The sequence below is a fragment of the Osmerus eperlanus genome, chromosome 16 (genome assembly GCF_963692335.1).
Source record: "Osmerus eperlanus chromosome 16, fOsmEpe2.1, whole genome shotgun sequence".
NCBI classification, from domain to species: Eukaryota; Metazoa; Chordata; class Actinopteri; order Osmeriformes; family Osmeridae; genus Osmerus; species Osmerus eperlanus.
This window is the reverse complement of record NC_085033.1, coordinates 2687691-2706296: the sequence shown is the minus strand read 5'-3', so window position 1 is coordinate 2706296 and position 18606 is coordinate 2687691. Positions and strand designations below refer to the sequence as shown.

General features: G+C 47.3%; 2 protein-coding genes across 12 annotated transcripts in view; one reads left to right on the top strand and one right to left on the bottom strand.

Moving 5' to 3' along the window:
• The window catches only part of LOC134036303 (coiled-coil domain-containing protein 178), a 45655-nt gene that overhangs the window by 11482 nt on the left and 15567 nt on the right, over nucleotides 1–18606 (top strand). The window lies entirely within an intron of this gene.
• dtna (dystrobrevin, alpha) lies at nucleotides 3–18381 on the bottom strand. Of its 11 annotated transcripts, none has more exons than XM_062480769.1 (23): nucleotides 18188–18381; nucleotides 14303–14370; nucleotides 13876–13956; nucleotides 13579–13792; nucleotides 13067–13152; nucleotides 12385–12539; nucleotides 11236–11341; nucleotides 10721–10887; nucleotides 10382–10506; nucleotides 9134–9217; nucleotides 8848–8919; nucleotides 7131–7223; nucleotides 5910–5997; nucleotides 5453–5553; nucleotides 5219–5332; nucleotides 4896–4992; nucleotides 3090–3110; nucleotides 2366–2525; nucleotides 2103–2192; nucleotides 1877–1994; nucleotides 1561–1664; nucleotides 1378–1421; nucleotides 3–1193 (listed from the first exon to the last, which is right to left on the bottom strand). In XM_062480769.1, exons 2-23 carry the CDS (start codon nucleotides 14334–14336, stop codon nucleotides 1131–1133), a joined length of 2217 nt encoding a protein of 738 aa, XP_062336753.1. In that variant the 5' UTR covers nucleotides 14337–14370; nucleotides 18188–18381; the 3' UTR covers nucleotides 3–1130. The 11 variants fall into 11 exon arrangements, with proteins under 11 accessions (XP_062336753.1, XP_062336748.1, XP_062336754.1 ...); XM_062480764.1 differs by lacking the exon at nucleotides 18188–18381 and adding an exon at nucleotides 16471–16661; XM_062480770.1 differs by lacking the exon at nucleotides 18188–18381 and adding an exon at nucleotides 16471–16660 and having other exon boundaries at nucleotides 1561–1672.

Below are 18606 nucleotides of genomic sequence, written 5' to 3'. Positions count from 1 at the left end.
AATGAGTCGTCAGGCAACACAGTTGTGTCAACTCTTTATTATGCATCACCACCATGCAAAACCACTGTTATGAACTAGCTAAAAAATCATACAAGGTATATTTCACACATTAGTGATTTTAAGATTGGCTTGCCACATGTCTTAGAGTGACTGGGTAACTTTATATTTTACACGCACACTGATCAAGAACATCAAGTGTGGGTTTTTGTGTATACGTTTGAGAAAAAGTTAACAATTTGGTCAGAACATTTAAAATGACAAGACAACTTCAAAAACCTATACCAAAAAGCGAACAATGATTCAATGCCTGAAAGTAAACAAATGTTTATGCCTTCAACAATGTTTTTAATTCTATGTTAAAAGTTATACTCCATCTTCATATGCATTTTTATGTATCATTTCCTCATGACAATCAGCAATGCAATTAAACTCAACTACCCTCTTAGACCTTTTTACCACTTCCTCATCTAGCCTTGCTTTCACCTGCACAACACCATTAGTGGCATTCAATCAAGTCTCCGTTTGGTGCGACACTTGTGCGAACATTGCTGTTTAGAACTTAAGGTCGGACTGAATCCCATTCAGAGACTAACCACCATCAGCTAAGGCAGTGCATTTGATTATGAGATATGGTATGCGTCTATTAAAAATAAACTCTCCACGTCACTATTCTTTTGATAAAAAGATGAATGTCAAACAATAATACGAAAGCCCCACAACACCAGTAGTAGTAAGAAGTTTGTGGACTGGTGGGTGAATGTATACAGCCAGACATACATTACTGTTGCCTGTTTATAATGTTCTGCCTGTTTTCAACAGAGTCACCCGTTTTAATGAAACACAGCCAAACAGGTTTGACCACCATAAACCTATACTGTCCTTACTACGTACATAATTCTTACGACCAATACCCCAAAACTGTGGATAAAAATCAAAAGATAATTCCCCAAAAGTCATCAGATTTTATGGCACCGGTGGTATTATAAACAGCTCTGTTGTTCATTGTCTCTCTTTCAGTTCACAGTATTCTCTTTAATATGTTGTTGGTTTTGAAAAATAGATATTTACATATCATATATGTATTATAAGGTGGGTCTATCAGTGTCACAGACTGTGATCCTTGATGTCTCTTAACAGCTTGCTTTGCCGTCTGTCCAGTGTTCTGTACCTGTGTCATTTGAAATATTGCTCACCTGTTATGAAGAGAAATGGAAAATACATGAATATTTCATTGTCGAAAGGAACAGTATATATACATACAGTAATATAAATCGACATTGAAAACAATACATTGGAGGACGTTCTGTTACCTTATCATAATAATCACACAAGACAAAGATGACTTGTTGCAATGGGTAATTATAAGAAATGACTTACTGAACCAGGACATGAGCTATACATGGTCATTGCTTCAATGTCACCTGTGAAAAAGCATGGAAATAATCAAAGCACAAGAGAGAACAACTTAACAATTGCAACAGAGTATGTTTCGCTCAGCGAAGATTGAATGCACAATTAGACGCACATGCATTTCCAGCTCAGTCTCTGATCTGGGCTCACCGTGGCTTGCTCTGGCTCTGGTCGGTGTTTCACCAGCTCCTCCTCCAGCTCCTCCTCCAGCTGACGTTCCAACTCGTTCTCGTAGCTCACCTCCTCTCCCGCGCCTGCATGCCTACCAAGTCAAGTCCATTTATTTATAAAGCACGTTTCAAAACAACCAGTGCTGAACAGAGTGCTGCACAAACGCATGCATGCACCAGAGTGCTGCACAAACGCATGCATGCACTGCTGAGACTCCACAGGGGATAAATACAGCCTGTTGAAGACCAACACTGCTGATTCTCATCTCCCTGTGTGTGTGTGTGTGTGTGGGTACCTTGGTCTGGTGGTGACCTGCGCCAGGAGCCCCTCTGAGCTGGGAGTGGGCATCATGTCGTCGATCTGGCAACGCCCGAACTCTGAGTCCAGAAGGCTCTCTGTCTCGCTGCCCCCCTCTGGAGTACACAAACAGGGTGTGTCAAAAGGCTGCCTGCGTGTTCAAGGCAGTCTTTCTCAAGTAGTTACACCGTCAGTGCTGCAGGACGGTGTGCCAGAAGCTTCACCTGAGTTCAGCTCCTTGACGAGCGATGACATGGTGTTAGTGATGGAGTCGGCGGCGACGAGGAGGTCGTTCCTCAGGTTTCTCCTGGGTCCTTTGGTTCAAAGCAGAGACACTGGTTCATTGCTATTCTAAATGGTTCAGAGACGTGTAAACAAAAAAAAAGGTATGCATTCTGTATAATGTATTGTCCGGTGTGTACATATAGTACCACCTCAGTGTGTGTGTGTGTGTGTGTGTGTGTGTGCGTGCGTGTGAGAGCGTTACCCTGAGCGAAGGCCTCCTGCACGTCCCCTCCCACCCCCATGAGAGAGTCCTGAGGCGTGTGTGTGGGGGTGGTGCCGGCGGACTCTGACTGGGTCGGCGTGGGGATGGGCCGGCACACGGTGTGGCTGGGGGAGGAGCGAGGGGAGCTAGGACCCTGGGTCTGGAAGGCACACAGGAAGGGGTGAGGGTGTCATTTGCTGTGTCAGCACAAGCAGTAACACCCTTTGGTGTCATCAGGAGGCTGCAACAGTAAACAGGTCATTATCCTAGTGAGGATGTAATTGACCCATATAGCACTTCACCTTGCATAATTACATATCAATTGCTACATATCTCTGGGGGGGGGGGGGGGGGGGTTAGCTAGTTCATCTCAAATAATTCATGGCACAATTGCTGAGGAACAAACGTTTCACACATGCCACAATGCACAGGAGGTTAATTGAGCCAGATTCAGTATCTATCAGTCTCTACTGACCACATATTAAACATGCTGTTAGTTTAACAGGCTGCTTTCGTTCCTAAGTAGAGCTGAACAAACTCTGACCATAAATGACACCAATGGAACTGTTAGAATTGGTTGTTAATCTGTTGTGTGTTGGATGTGTTTTTAAATGCGGCTAATCGCGAGTTGGCAATTCAGTGAAACCAAAACCTAGTTGACCACTAAGTATCTCTCGACGAGCAATGCAGTATTAGTTGTGACACGCTTGCTTCCCAGACTTACAGCTTGCTTCCGTTCTTCCTCCTGTCGAGAAAAGACTTATTCACATTGGGTCCAGAGATGAACACACAGCCATACTCTAACCCCTCACAAGCATTTCCCCTGCGAAACTCAATTGGGACTTCCTCTCTAGTCAATGTGCGTCTCCATTGAGCTTCTTGACTGGATTAGCATTGATCCATTAAGATTAATTAGATTGATATCTTTGCTACTTAAGCCAGTGCAATAAGCAGTTTACATTGGCTTCTTAAATCCTCTCCCTCAAAATCTTAAGGTTAGAATGGGAGACTGGGGAGAAACAAATAACAGTTTCCATATATGGACAAAAGCAGCGAGAACCAGCTCATTAGAGAAGGATAGGGATACACAAAATCAATAGGCCCTGATGTCTGCCAAGTCCCCTGATGAGAGTGATTAAGGCTGTGGGGTGACACCCTCTAGTGGCCAGTGTGCCAGCTCCACCTGCCTGGGAGGTTGTGAGCCTGGGAGGGTGTGGGCTGAGCCTGGGAGGGTGTGAGCCTGGGAGGGTGTGAGCCTGGGAGGGTGTGAGCCTGAGAGGCTGTGGGGTGAGCCTGGGAGGGTGTGGGGTGAGCCTGGGAGGGTGTGGGGTGAGCCTGAGAGGCTGTGGGGTGAGCCTGAGAGGGTGTGGGGTGAGCCTGGGAGGGTGTGGGGTGAGCCTGAGAGGCTGTTGGGTGAGCCTGAGAGGGTGTGGGGTGAGTCTGGGAGGGTGTGGGGTGAGTCTGGGAGGGTGTGGGGTGAGCCTGGGAGGGTGTGGGGTGAGCCTGAGAGGCTGTGGGGTGAGCCTGAGAGGGTGTGGGGTGAGCCTGGGAGGGTGTGGGGTGAGCCTGAGAGGCTGTGGGGTGAGCCTGAGAGGGTGTGGGGTGAGCCTGGGAGGGTGTGGGGTGAGCCTGAGAGGCTGTGGGGTGAGCCTGAGAGGGTGTGGGGTGAGTCTGGGAGGGTGTGGGGTGAGTCTGGGATGGTGTGGGGTGAGCCTGAGAGGCTGTGGGGTGAGCCTGAGAGGGTGTGGGGTGAGCCTGAGAGGGTGTGGGGTGAGTCTGGGAGGGTGTGGGGTGAGCCTGAGAGGCTGTGGGGTGAGCCTGAGAGGCTGTGGGGTGAGCCTGAGAGGGTGTGGGGTGAGCCTGAGAGGGTGTGGGGTGAGTCTGGGAGGGTGTGGGGTGAGCCTGAGAGGGTGTGGGGTGAGCCTGAGAGGCTGTGGGGTGAGCCTGAGAGGGTGTGGGGTGAGCCTGAGAGGCTGTGGGGTGAGCCTGGGAGGGTGTGGGGTGAGTCTGGGATGGTGTGGGGTGAGCCTGAGAGGCTGTGGGGTGAGCCTGAGAGGGTGTGGGGTGAGTCTGGGAGGGTGTGGGGTGAGCCTGAGAGGCTGTGGGGTGAGCCTGAGAGGGTGTGGGGTGAGCCTGAGAGGGTGTGGGGTGAGTCTGGGAGGGTGTGGGGTGAGCCTGAGAGGCTGTGGGGTGAGCCTGAGAGGGTGTGGGGTGAGCCTGAGAGGGTGTGGGGTGAGTCTGGGAGGGTGTGGGGTGAGCCTGAGAGGCTGTGGGGTGAGCCTGAGAGGGTGTGGGGTGAGCCTGAGAGGGTGTGGGGTGAGTCTGGGATGGTGTGGGGTGAGCCTGAGAGGCTGTGGGGTGAGCCTGAGAGGGTGTGGGGTGAGCCTGAGAGGGTGTGGGGTGAGTCTGGGATGGTGTGGGGTGAGCCTGAGAGGGTGTGGGGTGAGTCTGGGATGGTGTGGGGTGAGCCTGAGAGGCTGTGGGGTGAGCCTGAGAGGGTGTGGGGTGAGTCTGGGATGGTGTTGGGTACCTTCAGCAGCATCATCAGCTGCTCCAGCTGCACCATGAGCTCCCTACGACTCTCCTGCAGAGCCGACATTCTTTGCTCCAGCTCGTCTTTGCGTTGCCTGACGTAGAAAAACAAAAGTCAAACCCACCATGTCCTAGAAAGCAGCTTCTTTACTGATAAAAGCGTCTGCTACATTTAGCAAATGTAAAAATAAAATAAAAACCATTTACAATTAAAAAGAAGGAATATTGATAAACCAACGGGTGTGTATATATTTATGTCACAGTGGTGTTGTAGCAGTGTCCAGCAGGGGGAGACACTGGGTCAGGGTGCATGGCTGGTACCTGAGGAGGCGAAGCTCAGCCAGGAGAGTGGGGTTCTGCTGGCCCTTGTCTGGGGGAGGCTGGGAGGCCTGCTCATGCTGCACACGCAACCTCTGGATCTCCTGCAGGATCTCTCTGTGGGACCCACGCACACACCAGTTCATAGTAAGGCACTAGTTTACTTCTCATTCCTTTCTTGTAACTTGGGAACAGCCAGTTTTGGAAGGGAGGAGGTAGAGGCAGGTTACCACCAACCTGTTTTTGTCCTCCAACTCAGCGATCAGCTGCCGCTGCTGCTTGTTGGCGTCCAGAGAGAAGCACAGCTCTGTGGGGACCCTCTGCTGCTGCACACGCTGCTGCCACACACACACCATGACATCATCCACACACCACACCATGACATCATCCACACACCACACCATGACATCATCCACACACACACCACCATGACATCATCCACACACACACCATGACATCATCCACACACCACACCACAACATCATCCACACACACACCATGACATCATCCACACACACCACACATGACATCATCCACACACACCACACCATGACATCATCCACACACCACACCATGACATCATCCACACACACACACTATGACATCATCCACACACATACCATGACATCATCCACACACACCACACCATGACATCATCCACACAGACGCTGCTGCTGTGAGCGTGGGTCCTCACCGTGACGGCTGCGTCGGAGGCCAGTCTGGCGGCGTAGCGGGCGATGAGGCTGTGCTCTTCATCCTGGTGGTTGGTGCTCTCCAGCAAACTAAGGAGTCAGGGGAAGGAGTCAGGGGGAGGAGTCAGGGGGAGGAGTCGGGGGAGGAGTCAGGGGGAGGAGTCGGTTGAGGAGTCAGGGGTTGACACCAGCACACTAATTTCTCAGAGTCAACTCACTCTTAACAAGGAAGCAACATACAGTATATTCACTTTATAAGAAGACAACAGTTTGATTTTAATTCAATTATTTAAGGGAGATTTTTGAATGGCTGTAAAAAGTTTGTTATTAATTCCTTCAGTCAAACACTGGTAGGTGACTGTATCATGGACCGTCAAGTTATAAACCATCTTTGGCATTTGATGAGGATTCTCTGATCACCTGACTTTGCAACATATAATTTGTTTTGTTTGAAACATAAACATCAATTCTGCTTGTTTACCAGGGAAATGTTATACAAAAGTTTCCTGCATTAACAAGTCTATGGTCAGAAAAAGCAGTTTAGTAGCAGAATGCACAGAAATTATAATACACACTCATACACGCACACACATAAACAAACACAGCTGAATGCAGGCTTACAGCAGCAGCAGGGACAATAGTAGGTTCAAGGCCCAAGCTAGATGAAACTTCACAATAAAGTCTTATGAACCGTTCAGAGTTTCTATTCACAGCAACACTTTCCATGTATGCTCAGCATCACTACTACAAAATAAACTAAATGAACTATAATCAACATGTTTACACTGTATATCAAATTTACTGTCAAAAGTTTCCAATAAAAATATTCTCAAGGACCGCTCTTAAAGAAATGAAGGCGTACAAATGTCAACTATTGAAATCTGGTTTGGATAGGCACTATGAGGACTGCTATCACTTGTTGCAGTTTAACAAGATAGTATTGACCTTCAGACAGGGTTACTTTTGCCACACTTGCGAATGCAAAGGCAGGAAGAACGTGGAATGAAGCTACCGTAGTGAGAGATGAGTGTAATAATGGTTTACAAACGTACACTGACCAAACAGTGAAAAGCCAAGTGTCTAGCTGTTCATTTTTCATATCATGAGACCAGAGGAAACATGTGCAGGAATAGGGCTTTTTAATGCTCATGACCCAAACTAAGGGAGAGTGAAGCCACACTGGAGTAGACAGCCTGTTATAGAGGCAGAGGAGTCCCACTAACCATTTAGGGTTGTTTTGGAGCAGATTCACATAGAGGCCAATCAGAACATGTTCATCGGCAAGTCTATCGGCCACATCAAGGCTGTAGTTTAACCTGGAACAGTGTAGGGTTTCAGAAAGAAACATATTGTGCAGATGACAAAACACAGACAGACAGAGAGATAAGGAGAGACAGGTAGGGAGAGAAAAGGTGGACAAAAACAGGTTTGGAAAAGAAAGAGAATGGCTCAACACATTCTCATTCTCAAGTCTATAGAGGAAAACCAAAAGCCTTGTAATGCTATCTGTCTATGTTGTCTCCTCAGTACCTAGGGATGAAAGCGGGCTTTAAGATAAGAGTTACCTAAAGAGTTACCTATCTAAAGTAGTCTTCACTAACTCACAGAGCACAGTTCATTTAGAAATAAACGTTATTAGAAAAGAGCACATGCTTGGTCAATCTATCGAACCCTATCTTCACAGCACATGGTTGTAGACATTCCTATGGAAGCCGTATTGAAATGACCTGTCAATAATTGAGGATGTACATTTAAAGGCAGTGCCAACAAATTCATAAAGCCAAATCATTTATTTGAATGACCAACAAAAATCATCTACATCTACCACAAATCACCTACAAGATGCAAACAGTGTATACCACCCGGTATCCAGTATCCTCAAGGCTACTACACATGAGGGGTTTCATAACTAAACAGGTGTCTCTGGGGCCCCGCCAGAAACCTCTGCTAGTCATCCCACCCCCAGGGAGAAGTATCTTCCCAATGGGACCCCCCCTCATGTAGCACAGGTGTGCCATAGGTAATAGGTGTAAAAATTAAATCACATTTGAATCGGGATTCAGTCAACTAGCAATTCAGAAATGTATGTGAATATTATTTTTTTTTATGATGTTTTTACATTTAGCAGATGCTCTTATCCAGAGCGACTTACAGTAAGTACAGGGACATTCCCTCCGAGGCAAGTAGAGTGAAGTGACGTACCCAAGGACACAACGTCATTTCGCACGGCCGGGAATCAAACCGGCAACCTTCTGATTAATAGCCCGTTCACCCACTGTTCAGCCATCTGACCCTGTTTGTTGTTTTTTTATCTCTGAAAAATCGTGAATCAATTTTTCATCGAATCGTGACCCCAAGAATCGATTTGAATCGAATCGTGAGGTACCAAAAAGATTCCCACCCCTAATAGGTAACCATCCTGAGGTCTTTAACCATCCTGAGGTCTTTAACCATCCTGGGGTCTTTCCTACCCCTCCAAACATTCTCCCCCTGACTCGATCAGACAAGGTCATCAAGATGTGTGTTTGCACAGCGTCTGAAGTGGACGTTGTGAAGCAAACAGTAAGAGGCTCAGGCAGTGAGCCGTCTGGAAGCCGACCACGAGCATGTCGTGTGTTTACGATGCAGGGATGGGAGCTTCTAGTTTGTTTCACTGTCCAGGATACTGTGCGTGTCCATGACAATGACAGTAATGGATACTCTGAGCTAATGAATAGTCGATGATCTTTGCTGGGCATGCTTCATCTAGTGTCTATGTGAAATATATCCCTTGGGAACCCCAATGCAAACCCCCTCAAACAAAAAAATCTGTAAAAGCTAATAGTTCCATTGGAATGGGTTAGGACTGATATATGCTCTATGAGGATTATTTCTAACTACATTAGTCGCATGCATTTTGAGCCACACAGCCATTATTACTGGCAAGCCCGGATCACTTACCCCTTCCCTCTCAACAGATCTGGTGCGGCCCTAGCCAAGTTTTTTCTGTGCTCAACTTCATTATTCTTGGTGCTATTTATATCAGACAAAAGAGTGAGACCACAAAAGGAGCAACATACACACGCACTCACCCACATAGCACACACACACACACTCACCCACAGAGCACACACACTGTTATTGGACAAGTGGGCTTTTTAGGGGTGTTACTTCACTCCTCTCCGTGTACCCTGTGGTCGGGCTCTTACCAGCCGGCGCTGAGGTTAGCCTGAGAGCTGGTACTCACTGTTTGGTGGAGTAGGGGTTCCCTGTGGTGGGCATGGAGTGGGAGAGGGCGTAGTCATTGGTCAGGTTCATTGGTCTGGGTGGCCTGTGCAGGGCACAATACATGGTTAGCACTCGCTTCCGCCTTCAAGAGAAAGAGAGACATGATGTGTGTGTGTTTTCTGAAGTGGGTCTGTAGAGGCCAGAGGCACAGTGCGGCGCAAACACAATGGCTGCTCTTCTGATGGTGAAAATATTGTCAGGCAAAGAATGGGAGAGGTGTGTGGGAGAGGGGATGACCTAAAAAGAGATTAGAATGTAGTCTGAGACAAGGACATCGTAATGAGGAATCAGAAGTGTTGAAAGACACGAGGTCGTGCCACGGCATGCTTCCACTCCCGCCGACAAGTTATCAACCGCCTACAAAGGACATCCCTGGACATCCTACCAGTGCGGTCGCTTTCAATAAAATGCATGTTAAATTAACAAAGTAAACATGAGATGGGTCATCGTTTCAGAGGTTGTCCATCTAATCTAATGTGTTAGAATGTTCTAGACGGGAGACTTCTAGCAAATATACAAAGAAAACTTACCATGTGTCCCTATTGAGCGGCAAGAAAAGAACAAATGCACATGTTACGACAACCCACAATTGGCCTTGGTAAGTGTTTACAGGATACAGTTAGTACAACTATATTTTACTCTACAGTCAATATTTCCCCAATATTAGTCATAATAAACCGCCATTCTACTCTTTAACTTCTGAGAGGAGTTAGGAGTCAGTTTAGCTGTTCAGGCGTCGAAACACAATCAATCACATCCTAGATCTGCCAGCCAATGACCACAACTGCCAAGATAGTTTTTCACTCAGGATCACCCGTTAAACGGTGACACAAAGTGCCGTTGTCGACATTTCACGAAAAGGAACACACATTTGAGTGAGATGCACATCCTCTGTTTGGACTGCGGCCATTCCCAAGGCCACAATTAAGCCTCATCGATCGTGTGCTGCCAAAGATTGATCCCTAGGAGTTGAGGCGTGTGCAGGCAATTAGAGAGCATTCATCTACAATCATAAGGGTCTACTGGAAAGATGCTGGATGTGGAAGAGGCCTCAGGCTGGCTGTAGCCATAGATGACAGTCCTTGATGATCTGCTGCATTCACTATATCTACAATGCTCTATGTCCGTTGCCTTGGATAAAAGTCTCTGCTAAATTGAATCCATGTGGATGTGAATGATTGAGGAGAGTGTAGCGGTGTTTACTTACACTATGTGGGCTAGGTTTAGGGGTTTCTCAGGCATGTCAGGGAACATGGGGTGAAGAGGCTCCCGACTGGACGCACAGCTCAGGGACTTACTGAGCGCGCTCGATAACTTCTTCGCGGGGGATTTCTGGGAGGAACACAAGAACATGTGATCTCCTGGGATCAGAGAAGATCGTGCCCCCCCCCCTCTGGCTCACCCATGTCACTTAGGAGCCTTTTTGGTGTCCGTCCCTTTCGGGGCCCCGGCGCTGCCACCGCACTGCCGCAGCTGCGCCGACTGGCCCAGTGCCGTCACGCCCACTGACCCTCCCCCACCCCCGTTCCCCCCCTTCCCCCCATACCCATGACGTGTATTCCTTCATCTGGTGCTGGTTGCTATGGGAACCGCTGGCATGCCCCCTCCAGAAGCAGTCCTGACAGAGCTGGTAATTATGACATTGCTGGCAGCGGTAGCGGAAGCCCATCATACTCTCACTGTGGCAGTAGGAGCACTCGACCGGGTGGAAGACTGCAGGGGGGGGGGGGAGGGGGCACACACACACACACAAGCACGGGGTAAACACTCCTTATTTTGTTTTACGACAGTTGTTCTTGGATGTTTTGCTGGTGTCTCCAACGACTGTTTGGATTTGACACCGATTCAGGTGTTCTAGCGGTGATAAGCAGTGTGAGGAGGAGGCCGCATCAGCACTCTGTCATTGGTACTGCGGGGAAGCTGATTTCGAGGGCGAGTTCATGTGTGACACACCAGGCCTGCGTGTGTCTCTTTGTGTTTTTTGCACGAGTGTCTGTGTGCGTTTCTGACTCCACAGTGTCGCCGCGAGGCGTGCGAGCGTGTGAGGCAGCGGAGGCTCACCGTTCTCCACATTGGCGAGGCGGTGCATGAGCGGTAACCACACCAGACACTGAGGGGGAGGGTCCCACATCAGCGTATCCAGGAAGGTGTTGAGGGACACCTTTTTCTGTCAACACACAGGCAGGGGTACATCTGTATCACAGTACAGCACACAGGCAGGGGTACATCCGTATCACAGTACAGCACACAGGCAGGGGTACATCCGTATCACAGTACAGCACACAGGCAGGGGTACATCCGTATCACAGTACAGCACACAGGCAGGGGTACATCCGTATCACAGTACAGCACACAGGCAGGGGTACATCCGTATCACAGTACAGCACACAGGCAGGGGTACATCCGTATCACAGTACAGCACACAGGCAGGGGTACATCTGTATCACAGTACAACACACAGGCAGGGGTACATCCGTATCACAGTACAGCACACAGACAGGGGTACATCCGTATCACAGTACAGCACACAGGCAGGGGTACATCCGTATCACAGTACAGCACACAGGCAGGGGTACATCCGTATCACAGTACAGCACACAGGCAGGGGTACATCTGTATCACAGTACAACACACAGGCAGGGGTACATCCGTATCACAGTACAGCACACAGACAGGGGTACATCCGTATCACAGTACAGCACACAGGCAGGGGTACATCTGTATCACAGTACAGCACACAGGCAGGGGTACATCCATATCACAGTACAGCACACAGGCAGGGGTACATCTGTATCACAGTACAGCACACAGGCAGGGGTACATCCGTATCACAGTACAGCACACAGGCAGGGGTACATCCGTATCACAGTACAGCACACAGGCAGGGGTACATCCGTATCACAGTACAGCACACAGGCAGGGGTACATCCGTATCACAGTACAGCACACAGGCAGGGGTACATCCGTATCACAGTACAGCACACAGGCAGGGGTACATCCGTATCACAGTACAGCACACAGGCAGGGGTACATCTGTATCACAGTACAGCACACAGGCAGGGGTACATCCGTATCACAGTACAGCACACAGGCAGGGGTACATCCGTATCACAGTACAAAGTAAAAAAAGAAAAAAAACACCCACATATCCATGCATACCCATTATGGAACGGTCTGGGGTTTTTGTCAATTCACGCTACAAATGCTCACCTGCTGTGCAAAGCATGTTCTTGTGGCTTGCTCAGTATAGCCAAAGGATGGCCCCTCAAAAACAGTCATTGGTAATTTGAGTACCTCCCTTAGAAATTGGTCAAACTGGGAGTATACCAGGATACCACCAGGATCTGATATCTGTGAAAAAATGTCTTGACATAACACAGGGGACGGGGGGAAGGTTATTTTCAAAATATCAAATGAATCAGACTAATTGTCAGTTGTCACAAAGCATAGTGAACTAATTGCAGTGTTTAGACAATGCAATTATAGCCATTACTAGGCGATAAACAAACTGAAGCAAGGCTGTTTTTCCATGTCAATTATTTCAACACATTAGCTAAATCAGTAGCCCTCCCTTTCCCCTCCGCAAGACACTGCTGAAGCTGCAAACAGATTTTGTGGATTATGTAATAAACCCTATCCTTCACACTATGAATAATGATTTCTTCCAGCCGTGGAGAGCATGGTCTACGAGCCATGGGCTCTGCAGATAGATATTTAAAGAAACCCATTCTGGCTCCAGAACATTCTGTGAGATTCTTATAGACTCAAGTTCACACATTCTTTACAGTGCAGGATTTCTGAACCGTACACAACTAAAGCTGGCTTTTCATTCTGGGTAAATTGGTTTATTCTTTACTTGAATCAATACTGAGTGATGAATTGGTTTACTTACATCTTAGCTTGTCTATAATCTTCCCTCCGCAAATGGTTGCTAGGGCCATTTTGACAATGAAGACGGATATTTTTCCAAGGCCTTCCCTGAAAGAGAAAAAGTCATTTCACAATTTGTACTAAAGGTTTATTCTTCAAGAGAGAGAACAGTCTTCATGTGGAGCATAGCACAGAGTTCCCTGTCATACGTATGTTGAGCTAGAAGCGCACACGATCCAACAGTAAAGCCCAGTCCCCTTTCTTAATGTTTCCCGTGACGTCTTTGCATCCTCGTCAGTTTACTACACCCGTCACTAGATAGATACGTGCCTTGGCTACGAGACCGTCGTGGTGACACATCCATAGAAAAGCAGACTGTGTTTTTCCTCGAGCCATGACAGGCTCCGTGGCTCTGCGGGGCTCCCTCGTCACGCTGCTGATGCCTGGACCCCTGCTACGTCAACCATCCCAGAGCCAAGCAACTGCCCCATGACTGGGGGTGGGGGTGGGTGGCGGTGTGGTGGGGCTACTCACGGGTCATACGCCGCCAGCAGGAAGTTGAGCAGTAGGCTTATGGACTGCTCCACGCTGATCTGGTGAGTGGTGGGCATGCGCTTGTTCAGCTGGCAGAAGATGGTGGACAGTATTGCTTCCAGCCGAGCCACAGTGAACTCCGTGTTGAGGTCCATGGTGTTGAGGCCATTCTCTCTGAAAGCCTCGATCACATTCCAGATGTCCACCAAATGGACTGCAGGCCAAACATGACGTCAGCCACTACACATCTCAATGTTACCGATGCAATATATGTGCCTGTTATTGTACTACACTCACGGTTGCATTTCTTCTGAACAAATCTGAGTTTGCAAGCTGTCCTGTACGTCGACAACCTTATGGAGTCCAGATCTTGAGCCCCTGGAAAAGAAACACACAAAAACACACCTGTGTGAAACACAACACTGCGGGCAGGAGTGAATGCATATGATAGACTGTGTGGTGCCGCTGCCAATGTTCCAAGTAAATATCTATGTGCAGCACACTCATGAAGCCATTAACACTGCATGCCTGTGTGTTGAAGCCAGTGTCCCAAATCTTTCCTAAGCACTCTGACAACTCTGTCATACATCCTTTATCTGCATTTACAGCTTCTACAGGAAAGGGGCTTGTCGCTCCTACTGTATGCGCAGTGCCATGTGATGAACTGCACACGGCACATCGGCGCAAAAACTGGGTCACTTTGGAAATGACCCTGAATACGTACTCATCTCCGCAAACAGTTGTCTTCGGTCCGCCATGGTGTCGCCGCTCGCCACACGGGCCTCTATGGCTCTGAGCAGGGACAGGGAGAGGGGTGTCAGTACAGCGGCCCGACACAGAGCTACCGCCCAGGCGCACGCACCGTCACAGGGACAGGAGCTGCATGCGCTCAGCTGGACAGCTATGGCGCTGTTTGTGTGTGCTGCAGAACGGCAGTGTTTCTTTTCCGTCGATCCGGTTTTCTAGCGGTGCCCTGACGTCCATGCGTGTTTGACTGCTCAGGCTGTATCTAGTGCATGTGTGTTTCGACTGCTCAGGCTGTATCTAGTGCATGTGTGTTTCGACTGCTCAGGCTGTATCTAGTGCATGTGTGTTTCGACTGCTCAGGCTGTATCTAGTGCACGTGTGTTTCGACTGCTCAGGCTGTATCTAGTGCATGTGTGTTTCGACTGCTCAGGCTGTATCTAGTGCACGTGTGTTTTGACTGCTCAGGCTGTATCTAGTGCATGTGTGTTTCGACTGCTCAGGCTGTATCTAGTGCATGTGTGTTTCGACTGCTCAGGCTGTATCTAGTACACGTGTGTTTTGACTGCTCAGGCTGTATCTAGGGCATGCGTGTTTGACTGCTCAGGCTGTATCTAGTGCATGTGTGTTTTGACTGCTCAGGCTGTATCTAGTGCATGTGTGTTTTGACTACTCAAGCTGCATCTAGTGCACGTGTGTTTTGACTGCTCAAGCTGTATCTAGTGCATGTGTGTTTCGACTGCTCAGGCTGTATCTAGTGCCCGTGTGTTTCGACTGCTCAGGCTGTATCTAGTGCATGTGTGTTTCGACTGCTCAGGCTGTATCTAGTGCATGCGTGTTTGACTGCTCAGGCTGTATCTAGTGCATGTGTGTTTTGACTGCTCAGGCTGTATCTAGTGCATGTGTGTTTCGACTGCTCAGGCTGTATCTAGTGCATGTCAAGCGTTTTATCCAAAGCATAAGTGTGCTACTATGCAGGACTAGGCCCTATTACAGAACGGTAATATGAAACACTTGGTTAACAGCAGTGGCCGACCACCACTATCATCGCCCACTTAATGTCACGTTCCACTCCATACAATTCACTTGGTATGATAGTGTCATATGGAGGATTTCAAACGCACTCACTACAATCTAGACATGATTGGCTCTTGCTAATTCTGCATTCAGTGGGGTGCTACTAACACACACACACATATCTCCAGGGATACTGTATGTTGCTAACTCGTCAGGGGTCGGGATTAATAAAGTTGTTTTGTGTTTACAACAAAGGGAGACGGGTTCAATCCGCTGACAAACTTGAGTAAGACAAGGACAAGTCTTTCACCGAGGCAGAATGGCAGAGAATGCTCACACCATGCCTCACTGCACACTGTCCAAGGCAATCTAATACACCTAGTCATGTGGTTTGTTGCCATGGCAGCAAAGAACCCAGTCACTCCATTCCTAAAAACAGGGTGCCACCCCCCCAGCCCCCAGCCCCCAACCCAAACACCCCCACCCAGCCCCCCCTTTTCCTTTGCAGATGACCAAAGTTTATACTTTGCACATCCGTTTTCTTTTCATTTTATTTTATATATAGAGAGAGATTATTGTAACCTATCAAGCTAAGTTCACTCAGATCCAAGCTGGAGAAACCAGAACACACACTGTGCACCGGGGCATGGGTTGTGTAGTGTCAAACTGTTATTTTCAATATTAACCGGATCGACAATTTACTTCTTGTTTATTGTGTAATAGCAAGCAATTGCGGACACATGCCATTTTCTCAGAACACCCACATCTTGCAATAGGACTTCACCAATGTTCTGCCAAGGTCGGATTTAGTAGGCTCATGACTGTGGTTTCATCATGTTTACATGAGTCAAAGATTTGTCTTTAGTCGTTGCTTGTTAATTGTCTACAGTATGGCCAATGTTGAACATTGTGCAAAGCGAATGGTAACTAACTGCTAATTAAATGGTAAGTTACAAACATAAGTTTCCACATCACAGCGGAACAGAGCTAGTTTGACTGCCAAAGTATCTACTTATCATATTGTAATTCTGAGATATAGCGCAGATCTATCACCCAGGAGTGTTTTGATTGAAAATCACAAAAGACGTCACACAGATGTCAAAAACTGAATAGTGACAAATATCGACCTACCCTTCAGAAAGAACCATGATCCTCACTTCTGCTGTCTGTCTGATCGCTGTTGCAAAGGCATGTCCTTCTTAATGACACCCGTACAGAATAAGCCCCTGTTAGCTATGACAACGAAAGCTATACCCCCGTTGGACAGGCCTAGCTACAGATGTCTGAAATTAGAAACGGTCTGGACACAGTTTCTGCTGCCTCTATCTATAACTTCAGATGAGAGGGCTCCACATTCTTGTCCAGCTTTGCTGGCTCTCTCGTTGCAGCCCCTCAAACTTCCCAACTGGCACCAGCCCAGCAGGCATTACTCTTGGTCTGTGCCAGTGTCACCCCGGCAGTATTAGAAAATAACTGCCCTTAAGAGAGCAGATCATTGTATACCATAAAGTGTGTAGCCGTCCTTCCTGCCATGATCCAAGCCATGCAGTTTACAGCCATTTCTCTTAGCAACATACCACTGCGTCACCTCGTTTCAGTTTAATACTCACCCAGCTACGTATCTATTGAATTTCAGGCATGCAAAACCATTACTTTAGTTGTTTCTTATTTATATTAAGCCTCTATTTACAACACGGGTAAAGAAAACGCAAGAGACTGTGTTTTTCCATTTATATTCTCCAAATACTTCGGGTCAGATTTTCATAAAGTGTTTCTGTACACAAGCAGTTCCCTCAGTTATGACCTGCATATTCCCAGTAGGCTCATGAGCTATTTATTGCAGCTGTCCATTTACATCCACTGATTGAGCTGAGTTATTTTTACATCATGAGAATATAATTGAGGTTGGCATCTGATTCGAGGGACTGTGAAGGACTGTCAACTTAATGGACAAAAAGTTTGTCTATTAAATTAACAATACAGCGTCAATACTTTGTCAGCAAAGCATACTCATCACAAACTGCAATACTAGTACATATAATTGACAAGAGTCCGGGCTTGTAATCAGAAGGTTGCCGGTTCGATTCCAGGCCGTGCATAAAAGACGTTGTCCTTGGGCAAGGCACTTCACCCTACTTGCCTCGGGGAGAATGTCCCTGTACTTACTGTAAGTCGCTCTGGATAAAAGCGTCTGCTAAATGACTAAATGTAAATGTAAGATATGACAGAATGTCTGTGGCGGCTGAGTGCTTGTAAAGTACAGTCTGCTGTCTGGTACCAGCTAGTGACGTCTGCACAAAGGGCCTTGGAACTGCCGCTTACTGATCACCATGGTTCTCTGCTTCACAAGACCAAAACTTTAGAGCCCTTGTTGGCTCAATGTGTATTTTGTGGCATGGTTTATGATTTTTTTTTCCCGCGTCAAGCTGTTTCAATACGCTAGCCCAACTTAATTCTTCTTCTTGCATTATAAGGACAGGTCGGTTAAACGGATTCAGCTGATATAAAGTCATACAAACACAAGTTGACTGAGAACAATATTTAGGCGAAGGAGAAGATCGCTCAACAAATTGACATGAGAAGACGAGCTGTGAAGGCAACAGGCAGATATTGACACCTATGCACGCTACTATTACCTGTGTGTAGGCTATGAGATCACCTGTCACGACAAGCAGTCACTCTTTATAAAAGCTTTAACAGTGTAATTTTAGGGTTTAATAACCTGCATTGTCTGTAAGCATGCAATAGGTCTAATGTTTTCTTTCTCGGTTAAAGTTGTATCTTTCCGAATCAGAAGGTCGTTTCATCGCCGATACTGGCGGGAGCAGTACACTTGTTCTAGACTTACCAGAATTTCGAAGCATCTTTCAACAGCATAGTTTATCCAAAAAATGAAATGTAAGCCGTCTCCAGCGGTGGTATAACTATTTATTTTATCAATTACCTGGCTACCTCCTTAGAACGGACATTCTTTTATTGCTGAGTGCATTTTCAAATGGTGCTGTGATGGAAATTTTCTAGTAGCGCAGCCCAGCATTTGCCTTGAGTATGTGGCCTCTACGATGACGTAATGCGGAATCTCTTCTCTTGCGTCAGTGTACATACACTTTGTATATCTTTCCCAAATATTGAAGTCGTCCCAAAAAGTAATATTATGACCTTAACATTTTGGTCAGTGCTTCTCTTAAAGTATGGGAATGTGTTTTAAACTTTATTGATATTCTGTGTATTTCTGAGGAGGGTAATAATTGGGTTGCTTTTATTCAT